General features: G+C 61.8%; 1 protein-coding gene across 2 annotated transcripts; it reads right to left on the bottom strand.

The window, feature by feature from the left end:
- Positions 1-670: 670 nt before the first annotated feature.
- Positions 671-11,607, bottom strand: PATL1 (PAT1 homolog 1, processing body mRNA decay factor). 2 transcript variants are annotated; one of them, XM_056353349.1, is made up of 19 exons: positions 11,471-11,607; positions 11,139-11,250; positions 10,585-10,802; positions 10,423-10,500; positions 9,469-9,663; positions 9,276-9,377; positions 8,812-8,901; positions 8,400-8,611; positions 8,237-8,326; positions 7,885-8,068; positions 6,108-6,231; positions 5,802-5,899; positions 5,640-5,699; positions 4,951-5,099; positions 4,131-4,290; positions 3,235-3,390; positions 2,497-2,588; positions 1,639-1,788; positions 671-1,405 (listed from the first exon to the last, which is right to left on the bottom strand). In XM_056353349.1, the coding sequence occupies exons 1-19, from the start codon at positions 11,483-11,485 to the stop codon at positions 1,384-1,386; spliced, it is 2,307 nt and encodes a 768-aa protein (XP_056209324.1). In that variant the 5' UTR covers positions 11,486-11,607; the 3' UTR covers positions 671-1,383. The 2 variants fall into 2 exon arrangements, with proteins under 2 accessions (XP_056209324.1, XP_056209325.1); XM_056353350.1 differs by having other exon boundaries at positions 10,423-10,497.
- Between the last annotated feature and the right edge of the window lie 45 nt (positions 11,608-11,652).

Raw genomic sequence — 11,652 nt, 5'->3', positions numbered from 1 at the left:
GCGGGGCCACGTAACGGAGCTGTGACTCATCTCGCTATCGATTGGCCGCGGGGGCGGGGCCTCCCCATACGCGCGCCGCCATTGCCGCTGCGCTACCCTCCCGGTGGCGGTGACCTCTGACCTTTGACCGGGGGGCACCGCTGGGCCTGGGCTAGGTCCGGAGCACCGGCCGGCAGGTCCGGCCCTCCTCCGCCCTTCAGAAACTGGCCTTTACCGGGGGATACGGGGGTGATGCCTGTTAGGGCCCCCTGGGGCGGGGACAGGGCTGTGCTCAACCTCGGGCACCCCTGGGTGCAGCGCGGGAGGGGCCCATGGGTGCGGGGAGGGAACCGGGGCGGGGCGGGGGCTGTCCCCTCAGAGAAGGAGAGGCCACGCTCCCGGCAGTATACAATTTATCTTTATTTACAATACCCTATAAAAATGTAAATTTAGAAACTTTATTCTCATTAACCAGAACCAAAAACTGGAGGAGGTTGGGGAAAAAAAAAAAAGCACAAAGGAAAAAATAAAATAAAATGAACTTTCCACTTGATCAGTTGGAAGAGAAGAGGGAAAGGGCTGGGGGGGAGGCTGGGAAGCAGCCAAGGGGAGCTGGTTAATGCCAGGGAGGAGTTACTGGTTGTAAAATACCTACATGTGCAAATCTCTTTGTTTTCTTTTTTAAAAGCAAAAAAAAAAAAAAAAAAAAAAAAAAAGTTAAAATTAACACCCCCACACCCCCCGGGAGCAGAACAGCAGAATCCCCCTGGCTCGGGAGGAGGCTGCTGGACACCAGGGCACGGCCAAGGCCCCCCGCCCCTGGCCCTGGGGGTGCTGGGGCTGAGCCCGGGGCACGGGCAGGAGCCGACTTGGGAAGACAAGGCAAGTGTGCAAAAGAGGTGTGCGCATGCGTGAGACACGTGTGCGCGGCTGGGGAAGGGCAGGGACCAGACCTCAGTGCTCATAGGGGCTGGGGAAGGGCTGGGGAAGGACCGGGGAGGGAGGGTGGGCTGGGGGGGGTGGACCCACTCTGCTGCCCCACAGGTGGGGAGCAAGGGGCTTCTCCCAGCCCTGCGGCTCCCCCTTCCCGGGGCGCCCACCTTCCTCAGTAGTGTGCGTGTGTGTGTGGGGGGAGAAGCAGCAGCTGTTGGGGGAGCAGGGGGGGCTTGGGCGCAGCAGGGAAGAGGCAGCACTTTGTTGGAGAGGGTGGGGAGCAGCCAACCATCCCCCCCCTCCCCAGCCTCTCCAGCCAGGATTGCGGGGCAGGAGATGTGCCTCCTGCGCTGGGGGAAACCATCCTGCCAGGCCGTGCGTCGCGGCTGAGGTGGGGGGAACCACCTGCCCTCCAGCCATCCTCTGGAACACTCCGGTGCTGACGGCGGTGGCGAGGAGCCGGGGGACCTCCTACCGGATCCCGTGCACTAAGCTGGTACCGGGAACAATGGTGGAGGGGTCAGAGGAGCCACCGGCATGGAGGCAGCGACTCCCCTCACCCCAGGCTGCTCCATCAGGGCCCTTAAGGCAGGCTTCACCCCTCCGTCCCACCCCGGTCCTGCTCGCAGCTTCCCCAGCCGCCCCGTGCCCCTGGTTTCACCCTTTTCCATTCCCCCATTGTAGGACATGGCCACGCTCACATGGGAGGAGAGGGCTGACGCTTACTGCAATTTTGTCTCCAGCAGGTTCAGCTTCTGCTGGTCGACATAGCGAGAGAAGAGGGAGATCAGGTTCGAGGGGGTGGACACTGGCTTCGCCAAGGCCGCCTGAGGGATCCGCAGGAGCTCTCGGGTTGCCATGAGCATCACCTCCGTCCTGCCAGAGGGGCACAGGAGAAAGGAAGAGTGAGAGGTGCTGGGGAGCCAAGCGCTCTCCATCTCCCCTCAGGGGCCCCGGGTGCCCCGTGCTATGCACACCTTGCCATGTTTTGGCACTGGAACCAAGCCGGAGGCAGTGCCACATCCTCAGAGGCTGGGCCTCGCCATGGGGGAGGGTCCTGCCTGCGCTCAGCAGCCCCACCAAGGGCCCTGCACTGAGATGCCACGGCTGCTCTGTGGGGCCCAGCCTCCCATCGAGGGCTGCCTGCCCCCCAGGGCCTTGTCCCACTGCAATGTGCCACACAGGAGCTTGTGGGGACACTTGTGGCCCGAGGCAAGAACGGTAATGCCACCACCATGCACCTGGTGCTGTAGGGCTAAGTGAGACTCAGCAATCTCCCATCTGTTCAGGCTAAAAGCGCTACGGCTGCTCAGCCGAGGTGACAGCTTCCCTGCCCCTCCAAGGGACCGCTCCCTGCATGTCCCAAGCTGCATCTACCACTTCCTCCCTCTGCCTCGGGCCTGCCTTTCTCTCTTTCCTTCAGCACCCTGGCAGTTTTCAGTGCTGCTGCCGAGAGTGCAATTAAACCCCCTCATTCATCAGCTCTGCCTCCACGTCCTTCAGATCCTGCACAGTGCAGTGTCTGACCCTGACGGCATCACTGCCTCCCCCCAGGCCGGGGCACAGCCGAGGACAGGTGCTCACCACTGGTTGTCCTGCATTAGCTCCGTGTTCACGTCCGAGCTCTGCAGTTCCTCCCCACGGCTCAAGACCAAGTACAGCAGGGACAGGCCAAACTGTAGGGAGAGAGGGAGCGTGTCAGGGAGGGCACTGCAAGCCCGCCAGGGAGGAACTGCAGGAGGAATCGCTGGCCACCCGAGAGCTGCCATGCCTTGCGAGGGAATCCCTGTGGCAGAGGACAAGCTTTTCTCCCACCACTCTTCCCCTCTGAGCATTTTTTGGGTGTGCCTGAGAATAGCCTCCATCTCCCAGCCCTCCTGGGGAGGGTGGCACAAGCGGGACGATCCCCGCCTGCCGTTACAGCCCCTTGAGCAGGCACTGGGGGTGAGCTCAGAGGGATGGTCTTCATGAACCCATGGCAGAGGAGCTGCCCTCCCAGTCCAGATTTCAGGGCAGGAGCCTGCAGCCAGCGGGACAGACAAGGGAACTGGCTGGCTGACTGCAGCAGAGTCCCAGGTCAGCTCAGACGGCTGATTAATTTGCCAGACACCCTTGTTAATCGGTAAGGGAAGGGGAGAGCACCAGGGGCTGGCAGCCTGCAGCTCCTGTGCCGCTCCCACACCAGGGCTGCATCCGGCTCTGCCATCCAGCACTGGGAGGCAGCTGGGGAACTCAAAAGTTTCCCAATTATGGTAAAACATCAGGACATATCAAGGTGGGAGGGATGAGATGGCCCCTGCAGAGCAAGGGAGAGGGGAACACCTTGTTTTGGAGCACAGCAGTGAGGTGCAGGTTGGTGGGCGCTGGCGTGGTCGCGCTCTGAGGTAGGTTCGTTAGCTGCTGCACAAGGCTGGTGACCGTCCCCAAGGGAAGGTGGTAGAGAACGTGCGAGAAGGGCCTTAACAGGCAGGGCAGCACCTGCAGAGAGAGGAGTGGAGGAGTCAGGACCTGCGGCAGCAAGGAAATGTGCTTCCCCGTGGCCAGTGGGCTGCCCCGTGGCCTCACAGACCCCGACAAGATGCTGCCTCGCTGCTACACACACAGCAGTGGCTCTGCTTTCAGACCCCTCGCACGCTCTGGCTGGGACATGCCAACAGCACCCCCCCATGTCAGCACAGGCCCACTTTAAATTCAGGCAAGTTTCTTCCTTCTTAAATCATTCTCTTTCTCAAAACAAGCTTGGATTTACTTCACAGATGCCTGGGTTTTTGTTCCCTCCATAAAAAAAGATTGCAGAGGACAGCTGAGGGCACGTCCCTCGGATGATGCTGGCCTCTGCTCTCTGTCTCTGGAAGATGGAGTCTCCTGTTGTCGCCCAATGAGTCAGAGACGCAGCCCTTTAGATACACTAGCGCTCAGCCAAGAGCTGGGCTCGTTAAACAAAGGCACCATTTATCAGAAACCCTCCCCGGCTTCCTTCCCAGCGAAGCTGAGCCGTGCCGTGCCAGCCAGCAGGCAGGGGGGACAGGCTCTTCCAGGAGCTCACAGCTCCTGCAGCCTCCCCAGGCCTCTGGCAGTCTCCCAGGAGAGGCAAAACCAACCGGCCTTAAGACAGACGATGCCATTCGCCCTCTCCCTGGTGTAGGAGAGGAGATCCAGACCCCGCACCCAACCTCACCTCACAGTGAGGGGAACCCTCCCAGCCCCTGGAATCTCACCTCATCCTGAGCATCCTTCTTGATGAGGAAGGGCAGGTTCCTGGCGGTCGCCATGAGTACGTCGGCTGCTTGCTCGGGTGACAAAAAGGGGAGGATCCGGGCCACGAGGCGCTTCCCTTTCCGGATGCACATGATCTGCATGAAGTGGTCGTCACTCGGCCTGCCAAGGTGAGGAGAAAGGTGCTGACCCTCAGCTGGGAGCAGCCCAGGGAACAGCAGAATATTCCCATGGGTACCCATGGCCTTCCCTGCACCGGCAGCAGGCAGAAAACACACGCGCCTCAAAAAACATCCCTAGGGAAGGAAAAACAGTGCAGGCACAACACCCCCAACCCTAACTTCTGCCTGTCTGACAGGCTAGGCAGGAGGAGAAGGCCTGGTTCCCCACAGGGCAGCAGAGAAGGAGCCACTGAGACCCTGTGTTCTTCCTTGCCCGTCTGTGCTGCAGAGGCTACAGGTCAGGCAAGAGGCGACAGGCTTAAAAGCAGGCACCCCAGCGACATGCCGGGGTGCAGAGCTCACGGCAGCCAGACATCCAGCGAGCAAGCAGACAGGCACAGTTCATGGCACCCGAGCTGCGGGGTTGTTAGTTGTTATAGGACCATAACCACAGCAAACAGTCGCATGGGGAAAATGGGGGGCGGGGGAGGGAAGAAAAAGGTAGTTTCAGCTCCCCAGTTCCCAACACACCCCTGGGACAGTCAACCTGACTCTTCCTTGGGAAATAGGTCCCTGGAAAGCCAGTTTCAGCAGCTGCAAGTGCCCAAGGACTGTCCGAGCTCCCAGCAGTGACCGAGTCGCAGACAGCAGCTCTGCTCACCTCTCCTGCCCGGGCGCTTTCCCCCTCAGATTGTCGTACATATCACAGATCTTCTGCTTCCTCTCGCCCATCAGGGCCGGCCGCTCGCCTTCCAGGCTCAGGAGGTAGCGTCTCTCATAGTCCTCCACATCCAGGAGGAGGCTATACGTCTGCAGAAGAGACTGCGATTACAGCAGGGCACAGGGATCTGCTAGGGGATCCACTAGCACTGCTCCATAGAGATCCAGGACGTGCCCAGCCCCAGCCAGCGCCCTCCCATCGCCTTTGCTGCTACAGGAACGGCTTAAACTGGCCCAGACCACATCAAAGCCTCCTTCGGACCCAGTGTGAGAGGGGACCGAGCAGTGGCTCCGCAATCCACAAGCACCCACCCTCGCGCACGGTGGCTGTGGGGAGCTGAGGTGTTACTGCCTTATGGCTGTGAGTCAGTAACAGACCCTGTAAAGCCCGTCTTTTTTGCCAAAAACAGGCCATTTTGGGGCATGGTGAAGGCAAGGCTGGTACCCAGCTCCAGCCTTTCTGCTCCACACAGCCCCCACCTCCTGCAAGCAGGACCTCAGCCACTGTTGAGTGCTGGCTTGTCCCCAGCTGGATGTCCAGAGGAGTTCAGCACCACACCATGGTCCCCCTGCCCACCTCGTGTCCCCCCACAGATCTCCGAGGGTCACAGCGGTCCCCCTCAAACTCACCTTCTCGATTGTGACAAGGGTCTGGCGCCTCTTGTCTCGAACCTGCTTCTCCTTCGTCTCCTGCCAGGGAGGGACAGCACGTCAGGACTGCAAGCAGCTCCTGCGCCGGCCTGGGCACCAGCCGCAGAGCTGCATCGGAGGGGAGGCAGGGCCAGAACTCACATCATCCTCGCTGCGGGAGGTCACCACCGCATCGATCATCTTCCGGGGGTTGTTGACGCTGGAAACCGTGAGCTTCCCCAGCGAGCCCTCAAACTGCACTGCAGGAAAGAGGGAGAAGGGAAGCAAAGGAGTCAGTCTGGGCCTGACCCTACCTCACCACCTTTATCTCTGGCCCAAAAGTAGCCCCGTGGCTACCTCCAAACTCCAACTGGCACCCGTGAGACCCCCTGCCCCAGCCCAGAATGAACCACCGCCCCCTTTCACCACCTGCGGGGTTCCAGGCTGCATGGGGAAGGGAGCGCTGACCTGGCTTGTAGGTGTGCTCCAGCTTAGCCACCTGAGGTGTGATGAGTTTGGTGCGTTCCTTCTTGGGACCATCGCCGTGGACTTCCTCTGCTGCTGACAACTTCTCCAGCTTCTGGAAGTAATTCTGAGGCAGGGAGAGGAGAGGTTGAGACCCCCGAAAAACCAGTTGGCAAGGACTGATGCAACACGTCCCTCTCCCCAGTCTGTGCTCCCTCCCTCGCCCATCCCTTACTGGTCTTCCCAACAGCAGCAGCAGGATTTTAGATCAGTGTTCTTCCCCCAGTATACGAGTGGACGATGGCATCCTCCTATCATCCCTTGAGATTACAGAGGTCAAAGGTCCTCCTTGGGTCTCTCTTTCTCAACAATGACAAATCTACTCTCCCTGTGAGGTCCCCAGCTCCCAGTCCTTCCCAGCACACTCCAGTTAGCCTGCCTTGCTGTTAGCACCATGCCCAGGCTGGGCAGCATGTGGCTGAGGCCTCTCACACCAGTGCTCGCGCGCTCTTCCCATCCACCCTGGCCAATGTTTGCCTCTTTCGCAATGACACAACTTTGTTGACTCACGTCCCAGCCACGGCCACACCAGTTCCTCTCCTCTACTGGGGATCAGCTCACCCACAGCTCCCGGAAAACCTCTACTGGTGCAATGCCTCCCACTAACCCCAGAGCAGATGGACCCACCGGCCACGGCCCTCCTGCCAGCTGCCACCAGAGCCCAGACATCCCGCAGCCAGCCCTTGTCCCTGCTCCCACTTGGGCCCCTGGCCCACCATGCCGGGGACTGGATCGCTCTGACCCGTTCCACCACAGGCTGAAGCCACACCGGCAGCCGCCCTCCCTGCTCTGCCCCACACTCATGCCCGCACTGACTGCTCCCAGAACTTTCCAGGTGTGTGGCTGGCTCCTCTGCACCTGCTTCATGAAGATAGGGGCCAAACCCCTCGCAGAGCTAATGACTGCCCCAGAAACACTCCCAGCCACCTCGTGAGCCCTGTTCAATCTCCCAAGCCAAGCAGCCATCCTACGTATCTTGAAGCCCTCCACAGATTTCCCTCGCATGAAGTTGCCCTGTGCGCCGCTGAACCCAGGTGAGCTTTGAGCATCTACCACTGTTGGCAAGAGCTGAGCCATCACCTTGCTTCGTCTGCTCCAAATCTGGCTCCTCCCAGCCCTGTCTGGTGCTCCCTATTCTTGAACTGGAAAAGAGCAGGAGCAGTCTCTCCCCGTCCACTTTCTCCACCTTGCTCTTTGGACCCCACAGGCTTCACCACCACCCTGTCAGCCTGGAGTCCTCCTTACACAGCCATTCCCTGCCCAGGGCTCTCTCTTGCACTTTCCATTTAGCAGCTTCCCCATCCCCCATTCTGGGTGGTTTCATTTCACCACTATTACACAAAGCTTCTGACACAGAGGTACCGCTCTCCTGTCTTCTGCTGCGGCTTCCGAACCCACACTGTCAGCATCCCAACATCTCCTCACCCCTAGAGACCTCACCCAAGAACAGGAAGGCAGCTCTTCCCTCGCCGCTGCCCAACTTCCCTCGCTGGGGATGCTCGCCCCACCCCGTCCCTCCGCATTCCCCCTCCGGCACGTTCCCCACAACCAGATCTCGAAACACTTCCTCTGCTGCATCACTCCTGGCACTAGCATCCCCCTCCCACCCAACACCCCTCGGCACAGCCGGGAAGATGCCAGTCCTATGTTAAGGCGCTGCCCTGCCAGCGGCCATGGGAGACACAACGGCATGGGCTGGGTGCTTCCCCCTCTCTGGTACCTGGTAGTAATAATCATCCAGGTAGGGGTCAGTGCTCTGCAGCTGCATCATCTGGATCTTGGACACCCAGTCCTTTTCCCGCTGCAGCATGAGGTTGGCGTAGGGGTCTTTGCGTATCTGCTCCTGGTGGCTGCTCCGGTGGCCCCCTCGGTCCCCTACTGAGCCGTTGAGGCTGCGGTGCTGGCTGGCAGGAGGCAAGAAGGGCACCCGTGAGCACACAGGAGCTACAGGAAGGGACAGAGAGCGGTGCACAGGCTAGCCCCGGCAGCACAACCCCGCCGTGTTGAGGGGGGGGCAATGCAACCCACCCCGTGCCAGGCAGCCCCTCTCCCGGCACCGGGCCAGCACTCACTTTCGGTTCTGCTGCTGCCGCTGGTGCAGGAGCCGGCGGTGCTGGGGGTGCAGGTGGGTCGTGTCCGGTCGGAACATCTGAGGCTGCGGCCTGGGGAGAGCAGGGAAGGCTCAGAGGCAGCTGCAGAGAGCGGGCAAGTGGCCAGGAGAGGGACGGCACCTACCTCAGGCCCTGCAGGTGGGATCCAGGGCCCGGCGGGTGCTGCGGCTGAGAGGGAGGTGGAGCGGGGGGAGCCCCGAAGAAGGCACGAAACCCGCTGGCTGGAGACATCATCTGCCCAACTCTGCCCTGGAGCAGCTTGGGATTGACGGAGGGGAGGGGGCTCCCAACCAGGCCAGAGACGCGGGCAAACTGGCTGGGAGACATTCGGCCAGCCTGGCAGGGCAGAGAGGGTGCCCCAAGTCAGCCGGGGGGAGGTTTGGGGGCAAAGGGAAAGGCCCAGGCAGGGCAGCCGCGTCTGCGACGGCCAGAAAGAGCCATGCAGAGCCAGCTCCTGCAGCCAGGCAGAGAAAACTGCAGGACCCTGCCGGTGGTGGGGCCAGGAAAGTGCAGGAAGGGAGCAAAGGGGGCTTTACCTGGGCTCCTCCGAGCAGCTGTGCTCTCTGCAGGTGGGTGAGAACTGGAGAGACACTGTGGGGGAACGGGTGGCCCAGGAGGGAGGAATTCTAGGGAAAGAGAAGGGAAAAAGGACCTCAGTCACAGCCCTGGCACAGCTGATGGTGGACAGACAGGGAGTGGGTGACAGCACAAGACAAAGCCCCAGCAAGGTGCCCCTGGTGGGCTGGGGGCCAGGCCAGGCTCCAGGGAATAGGGCTGAGCTAGCAGGATGAGGCAGCTGGGCCAAGAGAACTAGAGACATCTCTGTAACCGAGACGAGCAGCTGGCTGGCTGTGCGTGACAGCAATAGGTCCACGGCCACCAGGGCTCGGAGCTGCAGGAAGGAGGAAGGGAGGGGGCACTGGGGAGGCTGGAAGACCTCCCAGTAACAGGGAGCTCGAAATCAGCACCCACAAGGAGAGGTGCAGAGGGGGCTGCATACCGGTACATTGCAGAGCTGGTTGGGAGACATCCTTTCGCCGTAGGGAGCAGGGTAGCGCTGCTGCATGGTAGCTCGGATGTGGACAGGCTTCGGACACAGGATCTAGGAGGAGGGAACGAGCACAGTCACTCTGTCAGCTTGCTGGGAACGAGCCTGCACCCTCCGAGCCATGAGCAGGGCCGGGGAGAGGTACCTGCTGGTTGAAGTTGGGCATGGCAGCCTGCTTGGGGGGGGTACCAATGGGGACAGCCCGGACAGGGGGACTCCCGATGACAGGGGATGATGAACGCCGGGGCAGCGCCCGCTCGGAAGGGTCCCGGTCTTCCTCTCGAACCTGGGGAGGTCTCTGAGGCAGAGCATAGTCCAGCACAGACACCGATGGCATCTCCTACAAGTGGAAGGGGAGAGAAAGCTCCCCCCAGGATAACAGTCACTGACCGGCACGGGGAGGACTGGCACCGTGTGTCCCACGGACGTTCCCAGCATCCCATCCTTCCTTCCGCCAATTCTCCTCTGCAACCCACTGTGCTTCCCCAGGAGACCCACACCATGGCGGGGGGTCCTGGGGACCCCCAGGGCCTGCCCTGCAGCAACCACATCCCTGCCAAGATGCCTGTTTGCGATGACAGCTCTGCCCAAGCATGGGAACCCTGTGTCACCACCGCACAGGCTGCACGCACACGGTTGGTTCCCAGCCCTCAGCAGCCCTGCGGAGCCAGGAGAGGGCTGGCCGTGCAGCACGCTCTGCTTGCACTTAAAAGCCTGACTCTTTAATTAAAACTGAAAAAAAAAAAATATCTTCCGCCTTGAGGCACTGACAATCCCAAAACCCTGAAGGGAGTGGCCGACATCTCTCAGACATCACCAAGGACCATGGGTCAGCAGTAACCCCCGCAGCCCAGCTCTCCAGCCTCTGAGGGGACGACGAAGGGTGATGTCTAAGAGGGTCCACAAATGAGCCGAACCACGGCCACCCAGACCCAGCCAGGGGCAAGGAGAGCGCTCCACCATCACAGGCCGATCTGGAGGGGCTGCCCAGCGCGGACGAGCCTGTGGCAGTACAGCACCTATTGCCCTTCAGCACCCAACTTGCTGCCCCAGGGGGTTGGGGAGGGCGTTAACGAAGCCACCGCAGCTGCCACCCTACCTGAGTGAGAAGCGGCCCCCGCATGCGCCGCAGGACAGCTGAGCTGTCCCAGATGCTGGAGTTCAGCCCTCCAGGCTGCTGGAAAGCAAGACAGGGAGTCAGCACGGTGCCGCAGGACCCTCACCCACCCCAGGCTTGCACCCTCGCCAGCCCCATGCCCACCTGCACGGGGGCCCTGGTCTGCACAGCCTGCATGATAGCAGGGTCCTCCAGCTCGCTGTCAATAACCAGCCGGGTCAAGCGTTCTGCCAGCATGTCCTCGGGCTCGCCCAGTAGGTCTGCCTCTGCGTCCTCACCACTGGGCCCATCCTGCTCCCGGGCTGCCACCGGTTTGTCTTCCAGCTCTGCCAGCCGCTCATGTGCCTCCTGCCAGTCGTCATCTGCAGGGGAGCCCCGGTGAGGGAAATGCTCGCAAGGGCAGAAGAGGCGGTGAGGTGGGGGGGGCTCAGCCCTGAGGCTAAGACCCCCTGAGGGTAATGGGAAGGGGATCTGAGGGTAACAGGGGGCGTCTGAGGGTAATGTGGGGGTGTCCTGAAGGTAACAGGGAGAGGGATCTGAGAGTAATGGCGGGGGGTCCTGAGGGTAAAGGGGGAGGGGGATCTGTGGGTGACGGGAGGGGGATCTGTGGGTAACAGGGAGGGGAATCTGTGGGTAATAGGGAGGGGAATCTGAGGGTAATGGGGGGGGGTATGGGGGTCTCGAAGTGGCGCTCTCACCCACAGCCCCGGCTCCAAACGTATCGTCGTTGAACTGGTCGATATCTTCATCCTCCTCCCCCAGGGCCTGGAAGGCGTCTTCATCCTCATCCAGTGGGCAGTCCTCCAGGGACTGGGGACAGCGGGGCGGGGGGTCAGCACCGGGGTCTCCCACAGGCCTAGGCCCACTCAGCACTCCCCAGGGGCCCACCGGACCGCGGGGGGGGAACGGAGGGGTGCGGTGGGGAGAGGGGTACCCGGTCCGGTGCACCCCACCCCTCAGCCCCGCCACCCCGCCACCCCGGTGGCCACCCTGGCTGTCCGTTAACCCGCTACTCCCCGTCCCCGCTGACCTGGTACCGGAACATGGCGGCGGCGGCGGCGCCCACCGCCCGCAGGCTCCGCGCGGCCCGCTCCGGCCCCGGGCCCCGCCGCGCATGCGCCGCCGCGGGCGCACGCGCATGACGTCACCCACGCCCCCCACCTCCGCCAGCGGGGCGGATGCAGGCGCATGAGCGGATGAGGGGGCGTGGCC

This window comes from Falco biarmicus, chromosome 10 (genome assembly GCF_023638135.1).
Source record: "Falco biarmicus isolate bFalBia1 chromosome 10, bFalBia1.pri, whole genome shotgun sequence".
NCBI lineage: Eukaryota > Metazoa > Chordata > Aves > Falconiformes > Falconidae > Falco > Falco biarmicus.
This window is presented reverse-complemented; position numbering and strand designations above follow the sequence as displayed.

Coding starts and splice junctions, on each gene's coding strand:
- PATL1 (XM_056353349.1), bottom strand. Junction 8,327..8,399: donor TCCCACCTGCAGGGCCTGAG/GTAGGTGCCGTC, acceptor TGCTCTCCCCAG/GCCGCAGCCTCAGATGTTCC. Junction 2,589..3,234: donor CTGCTGTGCTCCAAAACAAG/GTGTTCCCCTCT, acceptor CTCTCCCTACAG/TTTGGCCTGTCCCTGCTGTA.